Source organism: Pristis pectinata, chromosome 14 (genome assembly GCF_009764475.1).
Source record: "Pristis pectinata isolate sPriPec2 chromosome 14, sPriPec2.1.pri, whole genome shotgun sequence".
In the NCBI taxonomy this organism is placed as follows: domain Eukaryota; kingdom Metazoa; phylum Chordata; class Chondrichthyes; order Rhinopristiformes; family Pristidae; genus Pristis; species Pristis pectinata.
In genome coordinates, this window is record NC_067418.1 from 10,644,041 (window position 1) to 10,670,088 (window position 26,048).

The 26,048-nt window shown below is 42.9% G+C and overlaps 1 protein-coding gene across 2 annotated transcripts in view; it reads left to right on the forward strand.

Annotated features, from left to right (window-relative positions):
* LOC127577696 (SH3 and multiple ankyrin repeat domains protein 2-like) overlaps positions 1-24,365 on the forward strand; it is a 705,938-nt gene extending 681,573 nt beyond the window's left edge. For both annotated transcript variants that reach the window (XM_052029143.1, XM_052029144.1), the window contains one exon: positions 20,944-24,365. In XM_052029143.1, coding sequence (XP_051885103.1) covers positions 20,944-21,511 — 568 coding nt within the window. In that variant the 3' untranslated portion in view covers positions 21,512-24,365. The remainder of the gene's footprint in view (positions 1-20,943) is intronic.
* Positions 24,366-26,048: the final 1,683 nt, after the last annotated feature.

The window sequence follows — 26,048 nt, forward strand, 5'->3', positions numbered from 1 at the left end:
AACGGCAAGCTGGTTGCTTAGTTTTATTCATTCACAGAGTGTGGACATCGCTGGCAAGGACAGCACTTATTGGCTATTCCTAATTGGCCCTGAGCTGAGTGGTGTCTCAGACCATTTCAGAGGGTAGTTAAGAGATCACCACATTGACGGTCAAGAGATACTGTATATATAAACCAGACCAGGTAAGAATGGCAGATTTCCTTCTCTGAAACACCCACGTGAACCAGTTGGGTTTTTACAGCAATGTCGTGGTTTCATGGTTAACATTCCAACATCAGTTTTTCTTTATTTTGGATTCATTTAGTCATTTGAATTTAAATTTCCCGGCTGTTGTGATAGGATTTGAATTAGTACAGAATCATTAGCCCAGTAATGTAACTATCATGCTACATTACTGCTTAATCATAAAATATACTATCAATGAAATTAGCAAAATTAATTTTGACACGAGATTGCATTTTGTTACTTTTCTTAATGTCCAGAGAGTTAACTTTTGAATTAAGCTTTGAGACTTGTGCAGCTGTGATTTAATTAATGAGGCCAAAAGAGGAGCGGTACAAATGGATGGAGTTGATAACATTTGCCCCAAAGAACTGATGATGCCTATTTTAAATTAGTCTTGCCTCTGAAAGAAATGCAGAGGGAGGGAGTTTGATGAAAGCACGTTGAAGTGTTATTTTCCCATTTTGTTCTGTCGCTAAGGAGCCTCCCTGACCAGAGTGCAAGCAAAACTTGTGTTAAATTTTCAGCACAAAAAGCCGGTAAGCTGAACAAGTGTTAATGTAAGCTATAAAGTTATATGGGAGAAACTATGAACGTTACAGAATGCTGAAACACTCAACAGGTTATGTAGCCCCTATGGGAAAAGGAAAAGGGGTAACGTTTCAGGTTTGACACCCTTCATCAGATTTAATATTGTTATATTCATCGTGGAAAAAGGCCCTTCAGCCCACTGAATCTGCCCTGACCATCAAGCACCCATTTACACTAATCCTACACATTTTATTCCCTCCACATTCCCATCAACTCATAGAGCCATAGAGTCTCCTTCACACGCTCATCAATTCCCCGTTTCTCCTACCACCCACCTACACTCGGGATAATTTAAAGTAATACAGCACGGAAACAGGCCCTTTGGCCCAACTCGTTCATGCTGACCAAAGTGCCAGTCAAAGTCGAGTTTGTGCAGTGCAGTGAAAAACTTACTTGCAGCAGCATCACAGGCACATAACATCAGAGGCACAACATTCACAAGAAAAACATAAATTAAACACAAATTGTACAGAATTATACAAGAGAGAACACAATTAGAACAAAAAATGTCCACTGTAGTGCAAAGTGGTCATCATGTTGCTACACTGGGGTAGTGATTAGGATTGTGCAGGTTGTTTCAAGAAATGAATGGTTGAGGGAAAGTAGCAGTTCTTGAACCTGGTGGTGTGGTACTTCAGGCTTCTGTACCTCCTGCCCGATGGTAGCTGTGAGAAGTTGTGGACCAGATGATAGGGATCTTTGATGATGGATGTTGCCTCTTCGAGGCAGCACCTCATGTAGATACTACGGATAGTGGGGAGGGATGTGCCCGTGATGTATTGGACAGAGTCCACTACTCTCTACAGCTTCTTGCGTTCCTGCACGTTCAAATTGCCATACCAGACCATGATGCAACCAGTCAGGATACTTTCAACAGGACATCTGTAGAAGTTTGTTAGAGTGTTCGGTGACAAGCTGAACCTCCTTAACCTTCTAAGGAAGTAAAGATGCTGGCATGCCTTCATTGTGATTGCATCTATGTGCTGGGCCCAGGGCAGGTCATCCGATATATTAATGCCCAAGAGTTTAAAGTTGCTAACCCTCTCCATCACTGATCCACCAATGAAGACTGGCGCATGTTCACCCTCCTCCCCCTTCCTGGTCAACAACCAGTTCTTCAACTAGTACCATTTGCCTACATTTGACCCATATCCCTGTAAACATTTCCTATCCATGTACATGCCTAAGTGTCCTTCAAATATTGTAATTGTACCCACCTTTACAGCCTACATTGGCAGCTTGTTGCACATACCCACCACCCTCTGTGAGAAAAAGTTGCCCCTCAGGTCCCTTTTAAATCTCTCCGCTCTCGCCTTAAACCTATGTCTTCTAGTTTTAGACTCCACATTTACAGTTGCTTGTTAACCTATCAGCATGTATTTAGGATGTGGAAGGAAACCGGAGTGGCCAAGGGAAATCAGTGTGGTCACTGGGAGAACCTGCAAGCTCCACACAATCAGCACTCGAGGTCAGGATCAAACCTGAGCTGTGAATCAGCAGCACCAACTACCGTGCCACTGTTCTTAGAGCAGTGAAGGTTGAAAGGAGGTTGGACAGCTGTGCAGAAGATCATCTTGGGCTCAGACAAAGTAACTAGAGGGAAGTCGTTCCCATTAGTGAATGGTTCAATTTGCTAGTGGGAACAACTTCCCATTAGCAACAGTCAGAGACTTTTTTCCAGGGCGACAATGGCTAACACAAGGGGACATAATTTTAAGGTGATTGGAGGAAGGTATAAGGGGGATGTCAGGGCTAAGTTTTTTACACAGAGAGTGGTGGGTGCGTGGAATGCACTGCCGGCAGAGGTTGTGGGGACAGATACATTAGGGACTTTTAAGAGACTCTTAGACACATGAATGATAGAAAAATAGGGTGCTATGTGGGAGGGAAGGGATAGATAGATCTTAGAGCAGGACAAAATGTCGGCACAACATTGTGGGCCGAAGGGCCTGTACTGTGATGTAGTATTCTATGTTCAAGAACATATTTTGGGTGAGCGAGATGTGGGGCTTTTTCTTCAACACAGAGAGGGGTTATGATCTGGAACTCGATGCCTGTAGAGATGAAGGAAGCAGAATCAATCAGAGTTTTCAAAAAGGCATAGGATAGGAACCAGGAGAGAATAATTTGCAGAGGTACAGCAAAAGAGTGGGGAAATTGGACTGACAGGATTGCTGTACTAGAAGCTGACACAGTCTCAATGAGCTGAATGGTTTGTTGTGGTGTTGAAGTTGTTTGATTCTGTGAGCCTCTTCCTTCCTTACATCACCTAATCCTATCAATGTTTGGTCCTGTTCCTTCCCCCTCTTCTATGTAACCAACCCCCTATCTCCGAGAAACCCATCAGTAGCCTTTGTCACAAGGACTCCTGATGGCAGTGAGCTGTACGTTCCAACTGCCGAATGGGTGAAGACCTTGCTTCTGCATTTGGATTAGCACCATGGCTGTTCTTCCATTAAAGACTTCCAGAAGTCAATCGCTCCTGGGAGCATGAAATTGAAATGACTCCCTTGCAATGAATTTAATCAATATTCATTTTTTCCTCATTGTACCATGACAGATTTTTCATAAAGTGGTCATGAAAATATAGGAACAGCAAATGAACCATTGGCATAGACTAAAACCTTTGCCAATCAGAAGCCCAGCTTTCTGAGTTTTTATGCTATGAATTAGTTTAGATTCCTTATTCTTAATCAATGTAGTACAATAACTATTTCATTATTAAAGTGCTCTCTTAACAAATTTCACATGGGATCCTTTCCTACTCAAAGAAAAGACATGCTGGCATGTCTGTAGGACATCTCATCTCTTTGAGGATGCCCCAAAGTGCTTTACTACCAATGAAACAATTTTGTAGTGTCATCACTGTTACAGGAAAGGTGGCAATCAATATGTGCACAGCAAGCTCCCATTAACAGTAATATGATAACAGTCAGATAAGTAGTCTTTGTGATAAGATTTGAGAGATAAACATTGGTCATTACAGCTTAAAGAACTCCTCTGCTTCTCTTCCAGCTGTTGCCATGGGATCCTTTATGTCCATGTTAGAGAGCAAACTCTCCATTGACTTGGTTTGCTGTCTAATAGGGCCATACTCCTTCAGTCCTGCACTAGATTTTCAGCATAGATTTTAGTGCTTCAGTCCCTTGACTGGATCTGGACCTGAGGCAGGAGAGCTATGCACAGAGCCAGACATATGATCAGATTCTCAGGAGTGAGACCATCTCCTGAAACCAAGTTTTAATGCCTGAACACATGACAAGAGAAAAAGTAGCTATGCCAATAATAATTCCATGAAAGTTCTGGATGGAGATGAATTTGATGCATATACTCAGGTGTTGATGGTGCATGTGAGAACTTTGATGTATATACATGAATGGTCAGCTCCCTCTGTGACTACTAATGTGCTATCCACTTACTACAGACTGGTTGAATTAATGATGTGACTAAACTAAACAAATATTCACATCATAGATGTTAATTTTTCACAAGTTGTGCAAAAATTATTGGAAAGTGAAACAAGCGCAGCACAGATGTTGTACTATTGAACACAGTTCATATAAATTAACAAACCTAGGCTGCTGTGTATTCTGTTAATTTACAACCTCCTTCCAGTCTTGCATTAGCAAAAGTACTGAGCAAATAGTTCTACCATTTCAAGAGACAGGTATCAGCTACAACCCTGCCCAAAATTAGCAGTGGAATGTCAAAATAAGCGGCTTAAAGCCGTAAGTATTGGGGTTATGTTACTTCACTATTAACCTGGAGAACTGGCCGAAAATTATTTTATAAAAACAGTATTGGGGAAATGAATGAAATCCAATAAATTCCCAGAACTTGGTGACCTGCATCCCAAGGTTTTCAAAGAGGTGGCTGTAGAGTTCGTGGATGCACTGGTTATCAGCTTCCAAAATTCCATGCATCCTCTAATGGTTTCCACACACCAGGTGTTTACAAATGTAACCTCACCATCTGAGTAAGTAAGGAGAGTGCAAGGAGGCGCTACAGACCAGCTAGCTTGATGTCAACAATATGGTAAATGCCAGAGTCTATTATTAAGCAGGTGGTAACAGGTCACATAGAAAACAAGAGGATTGCGAAGAGTAAATGCAAGTAATAAATCTGCAGATGCTGGAAATGGGAAATAAATACAGAAAATATTGGAAACACTCATCAGGTCAGGCAGCATCTGTAGAAGCAGAAACTAAGTTTCAGGCTGAAAACCACTCATTTGAATAGAATTAACACTTCGGGTTGAAGACCCCTTTGTCAGATGAAGGGTCTTCAAGCTGAAACATTAACTTTCTTTTTCCACAGATGCTGCCTGACCTTCTGAGTGTTTTCAGCATTCTCTGGTTTTACTTGGCCAGAGTAAACATGGATTAATGAAAGGGAAATCGCATTTGAGAAATCTGTTACAATTTCTTGGGGTTATAACGAGCACAATAGACCAATGGACATAATGAAATTTTGTTTCCAGAAGGCCTTTGATAAGGTCCTGCACCAGGTGTTAGTAAACAAAATTAGAATGCATGGATGCAGGTGGCAGGGGTAATCTTCTGGGGTGGATTCAGGATAGGTAGCTGACAGAATTTACCATTTTTGACATTTAAAAAATTTGGGGGGTTTGACCAGGAAGAAGCAGGTTTGATTCCACTGGCTGGGATGTCGAGGGACTTAAATCGCTCCATATTTCCACATGACAGAGAAGGAGTCCATTTCGGCTCATTAAATTTCCTCATGATCTATTCTGCACACCTTCCTGTCAACCCCAGCCTCATCTCTGGTTCCTCTTGAAAGAAAAACAGAAAATGCTGGAAATGTTCAGCAGGTCAGTCAGCATCTGTGGAAGGAGAAACAGGATGACTGTCTCAGGGGAAAGGCGCTTTATCACAACTGAGAAAGGGAAAACAAGTCAGTTTTAAGTTGTGGAGAAGGGATGGATGGGATAAAGGGGAGATCTTATTGGTACGGCAACTGCTCTGCCCGGGACTGCAAGAAACTGCAAAGAGTTGTGGACACAGCCCAGCGAGTCATGGAAACCAGCCTCCCCTCCATGGACTCTGTCTATACCTCTCGCTGCACTTTACTCTGTATTCTGTTATTGTTTTTACCCTGTGCTACCTCAATGCGCTGTGTAATGAATTGATCTGTACGATCAGTATGCAAGACAAGTTTTTCACTGTACCTCAGTACAAGTGACAAAAATAAACCAATACCAATATCTCTCCCAAGGCAAGCCCAGAGTTGCCATGGTGATTAGTTGTTGATGATAACTGGTTCTCCTGAGCCCCTGAGCCCATTCTTCCCAATGTAATGATGCCCAGAATTGCACACAGTTCTCCAGCTGACAACCAACCTGTGTTTAACAAAGGTTCACCATAACTTCCTCCCCTTGTACTCTCTGCCACATATTAAACGGAAGGCTTTTTGACCACCTTCTCAACTCGCCCCACCATTTCCCAAGTGCTGCCCACTTCAAAAGTCATTCTTGACTCGTGCATCATGCCAAGGACATGATCCGATACCATATAAATAGCAGTTCCTTCTTAAACAGTAATCTCAGCAGTGCTTGGAAATTATTACAAGAGATAGTGGCCAGGTTTCCACATGAAGGGAAGGCAGGAGGTGATTTAATGCTCAGAAAGACTTCTTCTCCAATGGTTATTGAAAGAATGCTTCCTTCGCCTGGGGAGTTGGCGATGATAGATCATCAATTTGAAATTGTCATTAAGAGAGTCTTTATGCAGAGTGTTATTGTGGCTCAATATCCTCGACTGCATGAACTATTGGAAAAATCTCTGGACCTTCCACTCTAAGGAGAACAGTCCCACCTTGAAGAATATTGAGCTGGCCAGTTTGGGTTAGTGTTAGCTGGCAGAGACATGGAAGGACAAATAATATTCTGCATAAAGAAGGGAAGATCTTGTACTGTGCTAGAGTGGGTCCAGCAGCATCTGTGGGGGGTGGGCGTTGTCCGCGTTTCGGGCTGGGGCCCTTGGATACGGCTGGGAGTGGAGAGGGAGGGTGGCCGGTATGGAGAGGAAGGTGGGGATGGGACGGGGGTGATAGGTGGACCAAGGAGGGATGGAGGAAGGGAGAGAGGTAGAATTAGGAAACAGAGGCAGTTGGATGAAAGATGGAAGCAGACAAGGAAACAAGGGGCAGATGGAGCCAGGTAGGGATCCCCTTCCCCATCTGGCTCCATCCATCCTTCACCTCTTCCTTAATGGTTCCCATTATCACTGTCCTTACTTATCAGATTCCAGGACTAGGTCGGCATGGACTGGTTGGGCCAAAGGGCCTGTTTCCATGCTGTATTGCTCTCTCTCTGACTTTACACAACCTTAGGACACTCTAAAGAGTTCACACCTATGAAGTGTGTGTTGTAGAAGGAAATACAGCAGCCAGTCTTTGCACAAGGCCCCTCAGAAATACGATGATGACCAATGACGTTAGATGAGGGAGAGCTGTTGTCCAGGACGCCACGATAATTGCACTACTCTTCGAAGCACCAACCATTCGTGGGTCCATGGATGGAGAAGAGGAAAATCATCAATAACAACAGAAAATGTTGGAAAATACTCAGCCAGGTCAGTGGGGAGTGGGGAGAGAAACAGAATACAGGTCAGTGACCTTTTATCAGAAAGTTTAGAATTGCAGAGAAAGGGAGAGGGGAAGAGAAAACCATAGGGAAGGTCCATAATACGTGGACACCAGCAGAGGTTCAATGGTATAAGAGGTGAGGCTGACTGAAAGAGGGTGGTGAAAGTGAGTGAGAAACAAAAGATTATTGAGGTGCGGAAGAGACAGAGTGTTTAGCCATAAGGCTGATTTCATTGTTGATTCCAGAAAACTGTTAACAAACCACGTCAAAAGACAAGGAGCTATCTCTCAAATCTACATTGAGCATTAGATTGCAGCTGAACAAAGAGAGTTGGAGACACAGGGCAGATGCTGGGATCCGGAGCAACACACGAAGTGCTAGAGGAACTCAGCGGGTCAGGCAGTATCTGTGCGGGGAAACGGACAGTCAACGTTTCAGGTTGAGACCCTTCAACTGGACCGGCTCAGACGAAATTGATGAGCTTCACACTGTTGGGAGTCCAGGTGAAGCGTCTCGACCCAAAATGTCGACTGTTCACGTAAAGAGAGTTCTCGTGCATGGATCGCAAAAAGTTTGCAGGCAGGTACAACAAGCGGTGAGGAAGGCAAATGACACGTTGGCCTTTATTGCAAGATGGTTCAAGTTTAGAAATATTTTGTTACAATTGTACTGGGTACTGGTAAGGCCAGAACTGGAGAACTGTGTGCAGATTTTTTTTAATTGACTGGCATTGTAAGCTGTCCAAAAGAGCTTCACTACACTAATTCCTGGGATGAGATAGTTGCCCTATCGTGAGTGGGTAAAGAATTTATCTCAATATACTTTGGAGTTTAGAAGATTGAGGGATGATCTTATTGAAACATATATAATCCTTTGTGGGCAGGACAGAGTAAGTATAAAGATGTTTCTGCTTGTGGGAGAATCTCAGACAAGGGGACATAATTACAAGATTAAAGGGCATTCATTTAAAATTGGGTGCGTTGGAATAATTTCTCATTGAGGCTGGTGTATATCTGTAATCCTGTACCCCAGACGGTTGAGGAGACGGGATCATTGAGGGTATTGAAAGGAGTAGGTAAGTTTTTGAAAGATCAGGGGATTGAGGGCGATGGGGAACTGGCACAGAAGAGAAGGTGAGGCCTGGGGTAGATCAGCCATGATCATATTGAGAGGCGGAACACACTTGAGGGGCCGAGTGGCCTACTCCTGTTCCTATTTCCATGTGTTCTTATTTTCAGCACAGGAACAGTGAAGGAGATCAAAGGGAGAAGTTGTAATGGGATGCTGAATTAAGATATGAAGTGATCAGAAGCTGAAGGATGCCCTTGAAGAATGAGCAGAAGTATTCTGCAAAGAGATCACCCAAACCTTTGGTTTGTCCATTGTAGAGGGGGCTAGAAAATGCAGGACACTAGATCGGAACAAATACAAGTAATTCCCAGAGAAGAGAAAATATTGGGAATACTCAGAAACAGAAAATCATTCCTGAGGGAAAAATCATTTCCTGCTCCTATTTGCTGTATGCACACACGTGTGTGTGTGTGCGCGCACCTGCGAGTGAGTGAGAGAAAGAGAGAGAATTAAAAGAGGACAGATTTTATTACCTTGTGATTCTGCTGCAGTTGAACAGCTTGCTGAAAAATCACTGATCATCCATAACCTCACTATAATGGTAGAACAGGTTTGAGGGGCTAAGAGATCTGTTCTTGTTCCTATAAAGTATGTGGAGCTAGTCCCATGCCACAGAAACATATCGTAAACCCTTTGCAAAACTTTGAGTCAGCACTTCCTTTATCTAATTGAAGCAGGAATGTAACTGATAGCAAGATACATGGGGTAATATCAGGATCTAGTCCAAAACAGGAATTACAAGTGGAATTACATAGCTGAGGAACTCTCATGGATGCATGGGCACACACACAAGCGCGCACATGCACATATACGCGCACAGATATATGGACATAGACACACATACACATAGACACACATATAAACACATACACACACGTACATACACACATATGCAGACATGTAGACACATATGCATTTAGGTACACATACATATACACATAATAAACATACAGATGCACATGTATATACATGCACACACACACACACACACACACACACACACACACACACACACAACAACAAAAACAACAACACCATAGCTGGAAATCTGAAAAATAATCAAAGTGCTGGAAATGATCAGCAGATCAATCAACATCCCTAAAGAGAGAGACAGAGTTAATGGGTGAACCTTCGCCCCACAACACGTGGTTTGAGGCCAGGTGAGACATAAGTATATTTTAAATCTCACAACTTATCCAACATACCTTCTGGGTTTAATTGAGTTGGGATGATGGGTAGATATCTAACCCAGCAGTGAAAGTCAAAAAACTGCAAATCTGAAATCAGAACACAAAATGCTGAAATACTCATTGGGTCAGGCAGCATCCATTGAAAGAACTGTAACGTTAAACCTGTTTCTCTTTGTACAGACGCTACCTGAGTTGCTGAGTGTTTCTAATATTTTCTGTTTCTCCTTCCCATATGTTCTTAACCTTGCCCAGCAATATCTTCCAGGGCTGTCCTGGGATAGACGCCGAAAACCCTCATTAGACCCTTCCCCATCCCAGCCAAAGACCCACATGATTAGGGATTGGCTTCTCTTGGGTTTCATATCCCAATTCCACATTTCCCCCCTTCCCCCAACAATGACCCCAACCAAGTTCAGTGATTGAACCAATCCCACACAGTGGGGTTGATTTCCAACTGGGCAGGAATCCGAGCAAAAAGAACATGCCCAGGTCTGGGTCTGGTGGTGTGGAATGTGGGACCATTAGTATGGATACAGTGGAGGGGGAGAAAATGGGGGAATGGAGTAGTGACCTGGACACACTTCAAATGGATGTTCTTCAGTGGATGGAGAGGAGATTTGCTAAAGAGGTACAAGATTGTAAAGGGTTTATTTAGGCTAATGGGAAGCAATTCCCATTCACGTATGGTTCAAGCACTGGGGAGGTGTGGGCATGGGTTTAAAGTGGCAATAGACGGGGTGGAGAATGGTTATAGTCTGGAACTTGCTTGTGGTGAAAACTGAGTCAATCAAGGGATATAGAGCAAGTAACTTACTGGACCTTGGGGAAAGAGACCATAAGACATAGGAGCAGAATTAGGCCATTTGGCTCATCGAGTCTGCTCCGCCATTCAACCCTAGCTGATTTTTTTTTTTCAACCCCATCCTGCCACCCTCTCCCTGTAACCCTTAACCCCCTTACCAATCAAGAACCTACCAATCTCTGCCTTAAATCCACCCGGTGAGTTGGCCTCCACAGCCCTCTGTGGCAACAAATTGCACAGATTCACCACCCTCTGGCTGGAAGGAGGAGGGGGATGGCTCTCTCATTTCTGGTCCACAAAGAGCCAGCATGGACTCGGCATGGCTCACTAGAATTCCAATGGCTGTGAAGTGCCTTGGAATGCCCTGAGGTTATGAAAGGTGCCATTAGAAAAGCCAATCCGTTTCTTCCCCTTTCTCGGGATTGCAACCATGATCTACAGTATCAATCAAAATCATAGCTGTGGCTTCAACATCCAGGCACCATTAGAACCAATGAGTTGTTCTGGCACAGAAAGGAAGCATGATATCATTGAAAATGTACATATCAGACTGAGGACATTGGGCCCATCATGTCCTTTCCAGCCAATAAAAGAATTAGCCAGCCTAATCCCAACTCCCAGCCACTGGTCTGCAGCCCTACAAGTCATGGCTCTTCGAGTGTAAATATGAGGGTTCTGCCTCAACCACCCATCCAGACTGAGAGTTCCGGACCCCTACCAGCTGCAAAACAAGAGGCAAAATCTCCATCCCAATCCTGCTGCTATTTAAATCCATGCCTCTTGGAGAAATCGGTCCTTCCTGTTTACACAGATTAATCAAGGGCAGAATTAGTATCAGAATCAGACTTATTATCACTGACATTTAAGGGATGATTAGGTCTGACTAGCCATAACTTTATGCATATCAATCAAGTCTCCCCTCAGTCTCCTCTGTTCCAAAGGAAACAATCCCAGTTTATCCAATAATTCCTCTTGGATTTAATTTTCCCATCTGGCAACATCCTCATGAATCTCCTCTGCAACTACTCAAGTGGAATCACCTCTTTCCAATAATGCAGTGGCCGGAACCAGAAGTGAGACCAGTACTCAAGCTGTGGGCTGACTGATAACGAAAAGTTCTTGCATAATGTCCCTGCCCTTATAGTCTGTGCCTCGACTAATAAAGAAAATCATCCTGCAGAAATATCACCTTGTGCCCACCCCACCTTCCCTCTTTTGTTCACCTATCACTGCTCTGCTTTTCCTTCCTATATATTGGGCTTCCCCTTTTCCTATCTTCAGTCCTGAAGAAGGATCCTGACCCGAAACGTTGCCTGCCTGCGTCTCTCCACGGATGCTGCCTGGCCTGCTGAGTTCCTCCAGCATCATCATGTCTTTCACTAGGAAAATCATCCCGTCTGGGTTTTTTTAACCATTTTTTTGACCAATCCTGCTGCCTTATCAGGGTCTGTGACCATACACACTGAAGTCCCCCTTTTTCTCCACATCTCTCATTTATTGTATATTCCCTTGCCTCTTGCAGCTCCATAAACACATTACCTCACCTCTCCACACTGACTTCCATTTGCCACTTCCCAGTCCAATCGACCAAACCCTCTTTACCTTCTGCAGCCTAAATTATCCAACCAACAGTCAACCAGACTGCCAGTTTTTGTATCATCGGTAAACATCTTTATCATACCTCCTATATTTAACTTATTAATATATACTATTTGATATTGGTATTGGTTTATTATTTTCACTTGTACCGAGGTACAGTGAAAAACTTGTCTTGCATACCATTCGTACAGGTCAATTCATTACACAGTGCAGTTACATTGAGTTAGTACAGAGTGCATTGAGATAGTACAGGTAAAAACAATAACAGTACAGAGTAAAATGTCACAGCTACAGAGAAAGTGCAGTGCAAAAGGTCCAAGGTCACAACAAGGTAGATCATGAGGTCCGAATCCATCTCATCGTATAAGGGAACTGCTCAATAGTCTTATCACGGTGGGGTAGAAGCTGTCCTTAAGCCTGGTGGTACGTGCCCTCAGGCTCCTGTATCTTCTACCTGATGGAAGAGGAGAGAAGAGAGAATGACCCGGGTGGGTGGGGTCTTTGATTATGCTGTCTGCTTTGCCAAGGCAACAAGAGGTAAAGACAGAGTCCAAAGAGGGGAAGCTTACTGATCCCTATGGAACCCGACTGCTTACAGCTTTTAAGTCACAAAAATCCCTGTCAACCATTGCCCCTTGTTTCCTGCCACCAAGCCAATATTGGATCCAATTTACCACCCACCCTTGGATCCTTTGTGTCTTTATTTTTTTGACTAGCCTACCATGAAGGACCTTGTAGCCAGCGAAGTTTGAAAAGTGTTGGTCAGAGCCTCCATATTTCCTTCCTTGCTTTGTTTAACAGCCTAGAATTTTTTTTCATGTGGACTGACAGTGCACACTTGTTAAAGATGCTCAACCTCTTTTTAGTTATATTTATCTGTTTTACTCCAACATTGGCATCTCCTTTTGTTTTGTGAAGATGGCTGTAAAGTATTCATTTACCCACATCCTCTGCCTTCACACAGAGCGTGATTTTCTGGATTTTAATAGGCCTTACTCAAGTACACAGTTCCCTGAAAGTGGCGTCGCTGGTAGGCAGGGTGGTGAAGAAGGCTTCTGGCACGCTGGCCTTCATCAGTCATGGCACTGAGTGTAGAAGTTGTAATGTTATGTTGCAGTTGCACAAGATATGGGTGAGGCCACATTTGGAATATTGTGTTAGTTTTGGTCACCCTCCTGTAGGAAAGATGCCATTAAGCTGGAAAGGGTGCAGAAGAGATTTATGAAGGTGTTGCCAGGACTCGAGAGCCTGAGTTACAGAGAGAGGTTGAGCAGGCTAGGACTTTATCCAATGGAGCATAAGAGAATGAGGGGTCATCTTATAGAGGTGTATAAAATTATGAGGGACATAGAGTGAATGCAGTCTTTTTCCCAGAGTTGGGGAATCAAGAACTAGAAGGCACAGGTTTAGGGTGAGAAGGGAGAGATTTAATAGGAGCCTGAGGGGCAACTTTTTCACCCAGAGGGTAGTCCATATATGGAATGAGCTGCCAAAGGAAGTGATTGAGGCAGGCACATTAACAGCAGTTAGGAGACACATGGACTGGAAAGGTTTAGAGGGATGTGGGCCAAACACGGGCAAATGGGACTAGCTTAGAAGGGGAACTTAGTCAGCATGGACCAGTTGGGCCGAAGGGCCTGTTTCCATGCTGTACGATACTATGACTATGACTCCACTTATTCCTTAGTTGATTTCCTATACTTATAAAACATCTTTGGATATTTGTTGATTTTATTTACCGATATCTTTTCATGCCCTCTCTTTGCTTTCCTAATTTTCCTTCTAATTCCAGTCCTAGTCCGGGTGCTCCGGTTTCCTCCCACATTCCAAAGATATACGGGTAAGGAAGTTGTGGGCATGCTATGTTGGTGCCGGAAGTGTAGCAACACTTGCGGGCTGCCCCCAGAACACTCTATGCAAAAGGTGCATTTCACTGTTTGTTTCGATGTACATGTGACTAATAAAGATATCTACACTGTAGGGTTATCTGAAAGGAACTCCTACCCTACCCTCTGTGCACCCAGTCATCCAATGGGCTCCAGTCTTGCCAGTCCCACCCTTATCCTCTGTGTGAATATATTTAACGCCCCTTGATTCCCTTTGTTTGAATGGCTCCGTCACTGATTTGCCTTGGAGCAGCTCCTTTCCACCCCACATTGCTAAGTCACTGAATCACCTGGCAAAATCATTCCAAGTTAGAAACATTGCTCCAATTTTATCCTTGCACTTCTCCATATCACAGCCATCAAAGCATCCTCCAAATGGTGCTGCTTGCCCTGAAACAAAACCGGACACTTTCCCCAGTCCAGATGAAGGGTCTCGACCTGAAACGCCAACTGTCCATTTTCCTCCATAAATGCTGCCTGACTCACTGAGTTCCTCCAGTATCTCGTGTGTTGCTCCAGGTACCAGCATCCAAAGTCTCTTGTGTCCCTACATTCCCCATTCTTACTGGACTTTCTACAAATTAGCTAAAATATTCCCTTAAAAGCATATTGTGTTACTTCTAACCCCATTACATTCGCCTTATCCTTGTTAATGTTGGGGTAATTGAAATCTCCCGCATTCCTTCTCTAATATATTTGCACTAGGATGGAGAATTAAAGTGGTCAGCAAACAGGAAGCTAAGTGTCACCCCTGTGGACTGAACACAGGAGCTTCATCGTGTGAGGAGCAGCTTCCTGTTGCCTAGCACTTTAATTCACCATCTCACTCATTGACCCATCTGTTCATGGCCTCTTGCATAGAACATCGAACAGTACAGCACAGGAACAGGCCCTTCGGCCCACAATGTTGTGCCGAACTAATTAAGCTAATGATGCCTAATTACACTAATCCATCCAGCATGCACATGGTCCGTATCCCTCCATTCTTTGCACATTCATGTGTCTACCTAATGCCTCTATCGCATCTGCCTCCACTACAACCCATGGCAGTGCACTCCAGGCACCCAACACTCTCTGTGTAAAAAAACTTGCCCCGCACATCTCCTTTGAACTTACCCCCTCTCACAAACGCATGCCCTCTAGTATTAGACATTTCAAGCCTGGGAAAAAGATACCGGCTGTCTATTCTATATATGCCTCTCATAATTTTATAAACTTTTATCTTCTTCTGCACAGTTATAACAAGACCCAATGCAAGCAGCTGAGTTTTTATTTCCAGAATTTATGTTTTTTTTATTTTCCCTTTCAAAGGCACTGATTCACTAATTGTCCAGGTAGTTAATTCCTGATCACATTTCTCTTGTGAAAAGTCTTTCTTCATATCCCTCTCGTTTGCCCAAAATTATACACCTGTGTCCATTGGTCCTTGAACCATCTGCTAACAGGAATAAGTTCCCTCTGGTTTGCTGATCTCACCCAGTTACGACCTTGCATACCTCTGTACAATCTCCTTTCAGCCTTCAGCCTTCTCTGCTCTAAGGAGAACAAGGTCTCCAGTCTAACTTCCCTCACCCCTCAAATCCTTCTGGCAAGTATACTGTATATTATATTAAGAATTCAATTGAACTATATTGATCAGAAATATAAAGTAATAAAGCTCGCACAGCACAGAGAAAGAACATGGAACAATTGCAAACATACAGTATAGGAATTTATTCAGTTTTGTGGAGATGAATAGTATTCTGGCTGCTGAATCAGCAGTTGCTTAGCAACTAATGGACTCGGCAACCTTGAATCAAGTGAATAATGGAGGCCTGATGAACGCAGGACAAAACACGTTGTTATTAAGTGCAGGCAAAGACCCTGAATTCACTTCGTCATTGTTGCCTTCCATCTCATTGTTAAAATTGTATTTGCTTTCATGATTGATGTTTGCAGGGAAGCATGGTGCTGAAGGCCTGTAAATCAGACTCAAAAACATGGTTTATTTTGATAAATGCATTTATCTTGGCAGAAAACAGTTTTACAAAAATGTTTTAAAACTCCCAGATCAATTTTGCAGGTAGTTTCACTGCTAATAAGCATCTAAGAGAAAGCAGCATGTTATTTCCACATGCGGTGCCGTGCTTTGAGTGCATTACAGAATGCCCAAAGTTGTTATTTTTACTACTGTCCTGTAATACACAGCATTCAAGGAAATGGAAGTGCAGAATAAGCCTTCAACCTCTCTCACATTCTATTCCAGGGCCATGTGCATTGGCCACAAGCCCCAGTAATCATACAAAAATACCTGGACAAGTGCGGACACACACCTGCCCTGTAATTTTCAGGATGCAGGTGTGGCTCCTCTGAAAGCAGGTTGCATTTCGGTTCATATCCCTGTTCTCTTGCATCTGTGCTCCCCCACCTCACGCTCCTTGCCATTTTATTCTCAAAGGCACATGTCTCACCCCTTTCAGGGGTCTTATGATCAGACTCGCTTCTATGGACACAAGAGACTGCGGATGCAGGATCCCCCAATCACTGTGGACTCCCTTCTCACCACTGCCCTTCATATCGGCCATCTCACCTCTCCACTCTCAGTCCTGACGCAGGGTTTCGACCTGAAACGTCGACAATTCCTTTCCTCCCACAGATGCTGCTCGACCCACTGAGTTCCTCCAGCTTACTTCTAGGGACAGATGATTGCTCTGGACACCTTGCTAGGAGGAGAATCCGTTAGCGCAGATTCTAGAGTCAGTGCTGAAGGAATGGTGCACACCATTCTTCATGCTTTCCTGCTGCACATTGACTTTTGGTGGACTCTGTGGCTTTTACTTACCTTAATTGAAGACCCTTTTCAATGTGGCACCCTTCACAGGGGATCTGTGTTTCAGTGAGGAGTGAATACATTGTAGTGATCTACCAAAATTCCCTAGACTCTGGAAAGGTCCCAGAAGCCTGGTAATCTGCACCCAAATGCTTAGATGGAGGTGACAACAGAGAAGGTGTATGCATTGATTGTTAACTTTCAAATTCCATAGATTCTAGAATATCTTCCATAGATTCAAAGGTAGCAAAGATGCAGGGAGTCCCCAGGGTGATGGTGCAGTGGTGAAGTTACCAAACCAGCAATCCAGAGGCCAATCCTAATAATCTAGAGATGTTTTCCATAGAATCTTACAACACAGAAATAGGTCCTTCAGTGCACCAACCATCAAGCACCCATTTATACTAATCCCATTTTAGTCATCCTACCTTGCCCTCAATTCCCCACCCTCCCAGATTCTGCCATTCACCTGCACACTAGGTGTAATTTATAGTAACCAATTAACCTACCAAACTGCACGTCCTTGGGAGGAAACGGGAGCACCCAGAAGAAATCCACAGGGTCACAGGGAGAACATGCAAACTCCACACAGACAGCACGAGGTCAGGATTGAACCTGGGCTGCTCAAGCTATGAGACAGCAGCTCCATCAGCTGCATCCCTGTGCTGCCCCAAGTTCGGATTCCACCATGGCAACTCACGAATTTAAATTCAGTCAATAATCGGGAATTGAAGAAGAATTCTTGCTTTGAGTAATGAAGATCACAAAACTACCAGATTGTTGTTGTTGTGGCATATAGCCATCTGGTTCACTTATGTCCTTCAAAGGAGGGAATCTGCTGTCCTGAGCTCAGTCGCTGGATTTATTCAAGTCAGAGCTAAATAGATTTTTGGATACTAAAGGATTTGTGTTTTGTGCAGGAAAGTGGCACTGAGGTAACAGCCATGATCTTATTGAATGGCACAATGCCTTGAATGACCTTCTGCTTCTATTTGTTATATTAAGTTTCTCACTGTCACACTGAATGTGAAATGTTAGCCTGCCATCACTTTTCTTCAGAGCACCCTTTACTATGAAAGCATTAATTACCCCATGTGATTACATACCATCAGATCTAAAATAATTTGTTCCTTGGTTGGTTCCACAATATATTTTCTTAGATGTCTGATTAAACTCTTTGAACCCATCCTCGTGGATTCCTCTACCAATTTGATTCATCCAATCTGTATGAAGATTAAAGTCACCCACAATTATTGTAGTGCCTTTCTAACAAGCCTCCCACATTTATTTATATATTTCTTAAACTTTGAATATTGTATAAGTGAAGAAAAAATTCTCATTAAGAAAGCAATAGGTTCTTACAGATGAATGCAAGGTCAAGGTTAGTGGCTCTATAGAGTATATATTATTACAGTGAATTAAGTTTTCCAGTTCATTGCTTCCAATCTTGTAATTTTTCTCAACATGAACACGTCTGAAGAAAATTAATTCGCTATTAAAGAAAATTATCTCTTTTCTGAAGATAAGCATAATACATTCAGTTTCTGGTTTTAACGCTCCTGCAGAGAATTGCTTTGTCACCTCATCATCCTCTGGGCTGGCCATCCTCACAGCTCAAATGAGTTATGAATGACATCTGTTGTCCATCACCATCCAACAACACTGTGATTGCAAACACGACATGTTTACTCTGCTGCGTGCCCTTCACTTCACAAGATCACAAGACAAGGGAGCAGAAGTAGGCCATTCGGCCCACCGAGTCTGCTCCAAAGAAAAGGGAAAAAAGAAAAAGAAATGAGAAATTGGGGGGTGGGGGGGCGCAAAAAAAAGCACACTATTCTAACCCGAATTTCCAGCCTTATCCCCATATCCCTTGATACCCCGACTATTTAGGTATCTATCTATCTCTTCCTTAAACGCCTCCAATGATCTGGCCTCCACTGCTGTACGTGGCAAGGAATTCCACAAATTCACCACCCTCTGGCTAAAGAAATTGTCCTCATCTCTGTTTTAAACCTGTACCCTCTAATTCTAAGACTGTGCCCTCTGGTCCTGGACTCACCCACCAAGGGAAACAGCCTAGCCACATCTACTCTGTCCAGTCCTTTCAACATTTTAAATGTCTCTATGATGTCCCCTCTCATTCTTCTGTACTCCAGTGAGTACAGTCCAAGAGCCGACAAACGCTCATCATACGTAAGCCCTTTCATTCCGGGAATCATCCTCGTAAATCTCCTCTGAACCCTCTCCAACATCAGCACATCTTTCCTAAGATATGGGGCCCAAAACTGTGCACAGTATTCCAAATGAGGCCTCACTAGTGCCCCGTAGAGCTTCATCAACACTTCCTTACTTTTATACGCTATACCTCTCGAAATGAATGCCAACATAGCATTCGCTTTCTTTACCACCGATCTGACCTGGTGGTTAACCTTTAAGGTATCCTGCATGAGTACCCCCAAGTCCCTTTGTACTTCTGTACTTTGAATTTTCTCTCCTTCTAGATAATAATCTGCCCGTTTATTTCTGTTTCCAAAGTGTACAACTGCACATTTCTCAACATTGAATCTCATCTGCCATTTCCTTGCCCATTCTCCTAAACTATCCATGAAGCTTTTAGTGTAATTAACCACATTAACCTCCTTCATCTTTAATGAGTTTCTGACAGACCCTCCCCTTGCATGGTCTCCATTTGCAATAACACCATCCCCTGTAAGACCTTCCACTTCCCCCACCCCTACATTGCCCATTTGCCCATGTAATTCTGTTCCATTACTTTGGCCTTGCCACGTGCATTAACATATTGATCTTCCAGCCCAACTCATGAGTTCCATCTTGACTAAACTTGAGTAATTGGATCCATTCCTCACCAAGTTCCACTCACTTATTGCAGCCTAATTAAATTTCAAAATTATTGCTCCAAACCGACCTTAGATTTTGCAAGAGTCAGTGTTAGTGGTTTTCTTTAAATTGATTGAGAAATGCATTCTACGGCAGACAATGCCCTGAGGAAAATGTTCACCATTTCTTACATGGTCAAGGGTTGTGGGGTGATTGCCAATCTCAAGGGTGGAGGGAGGGAAGGAGTGTGGATCAAGTTGGCAATCAGGATCTGAGCCTTGGAGTCAACTGAGCGATTGGGTAAGGAGCCTCGGAAAGGCCCGGAGATGGACAATCTTGGGATTTGAAGGGCAGGGTTGTGTGGAAAAGCTGGGTTGGGGGTCTTGACAGATCATTGGTTTGGAGGCCTCAAGTGAGCAGGATGTTGCTGGGGAAGGCAGAGGGGATAGTATCAGTACTGTATGTGGGCAGGGTGCAAGGATAGGGCAAACAGTGGGGTCCCTGGTCTGTTCTGCACTGTGGTGTGGAAACGAGATTATGCTGGGAGTGACTAACCACAGTCACTCCTGAGAGACATGAACTGTTTTCCATGGCAACACTCCAAACACAGTTTGCATCAGCAATGATATTGTGTACATTAGACGTACATTTTATGCACATCCAATGGTGAAATCATGTCAGACACAAAACTATAACACCAGCAGATTGTTGGATGCATGGTTTTAGCAACTGGTCAGTTTTCAAGGATTCAGACACATGGAATAGACAAATTGAGACAAAGTCTTTGGAGGTTCGATATTGCTGCTCTTAAAATCACAGCAGAATTACATTTACATACAGAATTACATTTACATACAGAATTACAGATTGTCTCTTTTCCCACTGAAATCAGCAAAAGATTACAAGTAAGAATCTGATAAATACTGATGCACACACCCTAATCCTCAAGACACACACTACGAGGCATCCTTTTACTTAAGACCCAAGCTGTTGGCCTCATTACAAATTATCTTACATGCAAAACTTAAAAGAAACAATAATACTCACATCCTTGGGGACCACCATTCGGATATCTTTAATTAGCAACCAACCAAAACCTTTTTCTTAAATTAATTTTCTGAAAATGATTGCTTTGCCTTTCAAAGCACCCAAAGTTTAGCACTGAAATAAACACTGCTACATGATCTAACATCTAGGCCGCTACTTTCTCCTTAATGTATGGATTATGCAATTCAACTGACTTTACTATGTTAATTATTCCACAGGATTCCTGATGGAGTGACCAGTAGTTCAGGGGTACAACGCAACGCAACTGTTACCTTCACCATCCGACCGGGAAGCAGCCAGCCCATAACGGTTCAGAACCGGACATCAGATTTTGACAGCATGACCATTCTGAAACGAGCTCCAAGTCCCGTAGCCTCCCCTACAGACGCTGGCCAAGTCCCCAGGCCCTCCTCTCTCCCGGCCTCTGCTTTGTCGCCTACTCTTTCTGATGGCTTTGGCTTCCAAAGTCCACCGATCCCAGGAGAAGGTCACTTTGGCTCCCAGCCAGGACGCAGTAGGTCCCCTTCTCCATCCACTTTGCAACAGCCAGTCTCGAACAAACCTTTTGCATCCAAGGGTGTCCTCCTATGGACTAAACATGACGTAGCTGACTGGCTAGACACGTTGAACCTTGGAGAACACAAAGATGCATTTTTGGATAATGAAATAGACGGGACCCATTTACCATCACTTCAGAAGGAGGACTTAATCGACCTCGGAGTGACAAGAGTTGGACATCGAATGAATATAGAACGGGCTTTAAAACAGCTACTATCAGATAGATAGACAGTTATTTGAATGCTTTACTAAGTAACTAAAAGATCTCTCATTATTTTTGTCAGCAGCCGACATTCACCATAGCTCTGGCTGGAATATAATGTGCCACTGGAATATTTTTAAAAAGCTCAGCATGAACGATTTTTCCGATTAAAGCCGCTGGTACGTTTATAAGCACAATAGGCTGTCAGTATCAGTGGCTCGTCACTCTCGCAATGCCATGTGCCACTGGCGTGCTGGGATTAGTGCAGGAGTGAAGATCCTTTTGCGATGTAAATATACTACAGCATAATCTATATTTTGAACAATGACCTTTTAATATTGACCTCACTTGGACAGGTGTCTTAATGATACTGTAGTTGAACCAGCAGAGCTGTGTTATATACTTTCTATCTTTGCTAGTACAATATTTCTTCACAAGGATCACAATAATTTAGAAGATGTGCAGCAAATCTGTTTTACTCCACTTTTTCCTTTCGGACAAGAAGTGAAGCTGACTAATTTTTTTTCCTTTCTGCTGAGCAGTCTAATCATTTCCAGAATGGTGTGAGGAGGAAAAAAAAAGTATGAAGCTCTTTTAACTTTTCACATTTTGACACAATACTCTCTGATGATGGGGAATTGTTGTAGCATTTGTCCAGTTCTTTCCTTGAGAGTTAATACAGGTTTGTTTTTGTTGTTCAGTGTCTTTTCCAGAGCTGTTGTCAAGAGCCATTCTTGAGAACAGTGAAAATGGTGTTGAAGCTAATCATTACCGTCTTCCATAGGAGCACTGGTGATTTACCACAATTATTTACTAGAGCATTTGGAAGGGCTCTGAATGGGCCATATCTATATTCAGTTTCAGAGCAGATCAGTATGCTTGTTTGAGCTGGGAGGAAAGCCTGTTTTGCTTATTGGTAATGTGTAAAACAAAAGGAGGTTTCTATTTGTCATTTTAGCTGCTATTTTCCACAGTCATAGGCTAATGAATTGGATCTTGGCGTGTCGCGTAAGCTATTTGAGGAATATAGTCGCTCAGTACATTTTGGATTGTGCACTGCCAAATTGAATCTGAGCAGATTGATTTTTGAGGCAATGGTATCAGTGGATGTTCTCAGTCCATCCTTTTCTTATGGCTGGACATTAATCCCTGCCTATGAGATTGACCATAACAGTAGAGCAACGAACCCTATGACACATTCTCTCCGCCATTTAACATATTCACTCTTTTAGGTCTGCATTTTTGTTGCATATTGTAATTAGAACTGGCAATCTTACATGCTTAGTTTGTGTAACAATAGTGTATACAGTACCAAATCTCAAGAGATGTAAATTGTGTATAACATATAGGAGGACCCCCTGTGTATGGGAGATTTGAGTGCACTTCAAACTATTAAACATCAGCATATACAATTATCTGTGACTGTTGGGAACATTTTAATTCACAGGTTTTATATCTCGCCCGGCTCCTAGTATTTATTTGTGGTATTTATCATTTAGCTATATAGCTGATTCACTGAACTCTTCTGTAATCGCAGCTGCAGAATTATCCAGTTGATCTGGCAATGATTACATCAATGAGCCTACAATATCATTTTCTTTACAAATAATAGTAATTTAATTTTTATTTTTTTTTGCTAGTGCATTAAGATGTATCTCACTATAATTTGTGCAAAAGACTTGTGTTCAGGTTATTAACGTTGCTGTAACTTCTGTGATTTATATATCTTCATCTAGATTCCATTACAAGGTCCTGTAACTTGCACTTTCCCGACTCCTCAATAAATTGTATGGCAACCAAATTATTATATGAGAAATAAATATTATAACGGTGAATGAAAGTTGTGTTAATGACTGTAGAGGTGACTCCCATTAACCAAGTATCATCAGTTCCCTCTCGATTCACCTGTGTTGGTTACAGTTCCAGCAACCAGAGACAGAATTTAGTTTCTATTTTACATTATTTAAGAAGAAGCCATCTTTTTTAAAACTTCTCTGTGTTCAAGATCCCTCCCTGTTAAATGCCACATATAGATCTGAAGGGCAGAAATGAAAACTCACAACTTTGCAGCAGAGTTTCTCTCCCTTTCACAGCTTCCCTCCCCGCTACCCCCGATTTCTCTCTTTCCGTCTTACATCTCTCTCATTCTGCCCCTCTCTCTTCACCTCTTTTTCACTTTCTGTCCCCTGTATCGTATCCCTCAACCTGCATCTGCCATCAACTTCTCCCTCTCACCTCTCCTTCACTCCCCCCTTCTCTCCCCCCCCACTCTCTTTATCACACTGTCCCCTTTTTATTATAGCCCTACCTTTGACTCTTCTTACTGTTATATCTTACTGTTACCGATATAACAGTAAGTCTCTCTCTTTTGATCCTTCCCTCTGTTATCCATCTCTCCCTCCCTCTCTCTCTCTCCCTCCCTCTCTCCCTCCCTCTCTCCCTCCCTCTCTCTCTCTCTCCCTCTCTCTCTCTCTCACACACACTCTCCTCCCCCCACCATTCTCTGCCCCTTCCCAACAGTCCAGTGTTTAATTGACCATTTGCCACACAAGTGTTCAAGGGTCAAGAACTCCCCACTACCAGTCTCAAGGAGACTACATCAGGGTGCCATATTAAAACTCTCAGAAACATGCTTAAATGACGCACTTCTATTTGCTTCAGAGAGCTGATTAAAAGCAATGGCTGAGAAAATTCTTCCCAGTGAATTCCCCCAAATGGAAAGTAACTGAATTGTTCTGGGAGATGCCTGGTGCTCAGTTCGTTTTGAGCAATGCACCACACTTAACACTTTGGAAAAGCGGTAACTTGCGGTTTTGAGAAAAGCTGTACAATACTTTAGAAAATAAATGTATGTAATTTTCTGAATGTAAATAAAATGGAAGAAAGAAAAAAAAGCATTGGCCTGTTATGAAATTGAGCTCGAGTTGGATAGCAGTGAGGACACAGAGTTAGTGAATGTTACAACCGCTGACCATTCAGCCCATAAAACACTTGCTGGTAATTGTCTCCACAGGAGTCACTCCATGTCCTTTAACATTCCTGTTTTGCAAATAAAGATCTAATTCATTTTTTAAATCATTTAGCAGTCAGCCACTCAAACAGCTACCAACCTACTATTTATGTGAAACCTTTTAAATCACCACCATCGTCTTTAATTCCTGTAGCAAGTTGATCCCCTCTCTTTAATGATTCTATTAACCATTTGAAATAATCTATTGCAATTTAACACTTTGTAAATTTACAGACACCTCTCCAGACGCATTGGTTATTAACAGTAGCTGCAGCCAAGTCAAAATATTAGCTGACAGCACGGCCAAAATTTAGTGTCATAGACTCACACCAGCCTCTTCTGTTGTTTTTCACTTTATCTTCCTGTCCATGGCTCAGTGGGAGGCACTCTTTCCTCAGAGTCAGGTGGCTCCATGCCAGATTTTCCAGCACAAAATCAGAAAATGCTGAAAATACTCAGCAGGTCAGGCAGCATCTGTGGAAGGAAGAACAGCTTTAACATTTCAGGTCTGGGACCCTTGGTCTGTTCTGATGAAGGGTGGACGAATACCAACTCCAAACCTCTCCCCTCCCCGGCGCACCCAGAGTGTTATCTTTTGAGCCTTCCTCAGACCACCAATCACAAACTGGACCCTGTCTCACCGTTCCTTCTCTGTATACTGGCCATCTCCCCCCTCCACTCTCAGCCCTGATGCAGGGTTTGGACCCGAAACGTCGACGATTCCTTTCCTCCCCCAGATGCTGCTTGAGTTCCTCCAGCAGCCTGTTTGTTGCTCCAGGTTCCAGCATCTGCTGTCTCTTGTGTCCCTCAGGAAGGGTCTTGTAAGAAACCATAACTCCATTTCCCTTTCTACAGATGCTGCCTGACATGTTGGGTATTTCCAGCAGTTTTGTTTATTTTGGATTTCCAGAATCTGCAGGTTTTTTTTTGGCTTTTCACTCAAGCACAAAATATAGGCCGACACTGCAGTACAGAAGCAAGTGCTGAACTGTCAGAAGTGCCCTGTTCAGATGAGACATCCCAGCTACTTCCTCAGATGGAGGCAAAACATCCCACAGAAATCTTCCCATTGTTTTTCCTCATCCCACAACTAGCAGGACTAAAGCAGGTGATCTGCTATATCCCATATGCACATGTCTTGGGATGTTTAATCATCTTAAAGTGCTATTTAATTTCAGTTTTGTGAAGCCTGTTGAATCTTTCCATACACACACTCACTCAACAGGTTTCATCACAGTAAAATAGTGCTAACATTTCAAAAGTACTTAAAAAAATATTAATGGAGAACAAACATATTCTACTCTAATGTACAAATAGTTACAGTATTTGTATAGTTTAAAAAATTGCTCCCTTGCAAATCAGTACTTATCTTCACTAGTACCAGGTTGCTGGGTTGGCTTTTATATCAATATATCAATATCAATCCCAAAACTTGTAAACACCTAAAAATCTACTTAAATTGTGGGATGAACCTGGAAAAATTGTGACTGAATTGCAGACAATTCACGCAAACTGGCAGAGTTACTTTCTATTAACTCTGAGGGCAGAGACCC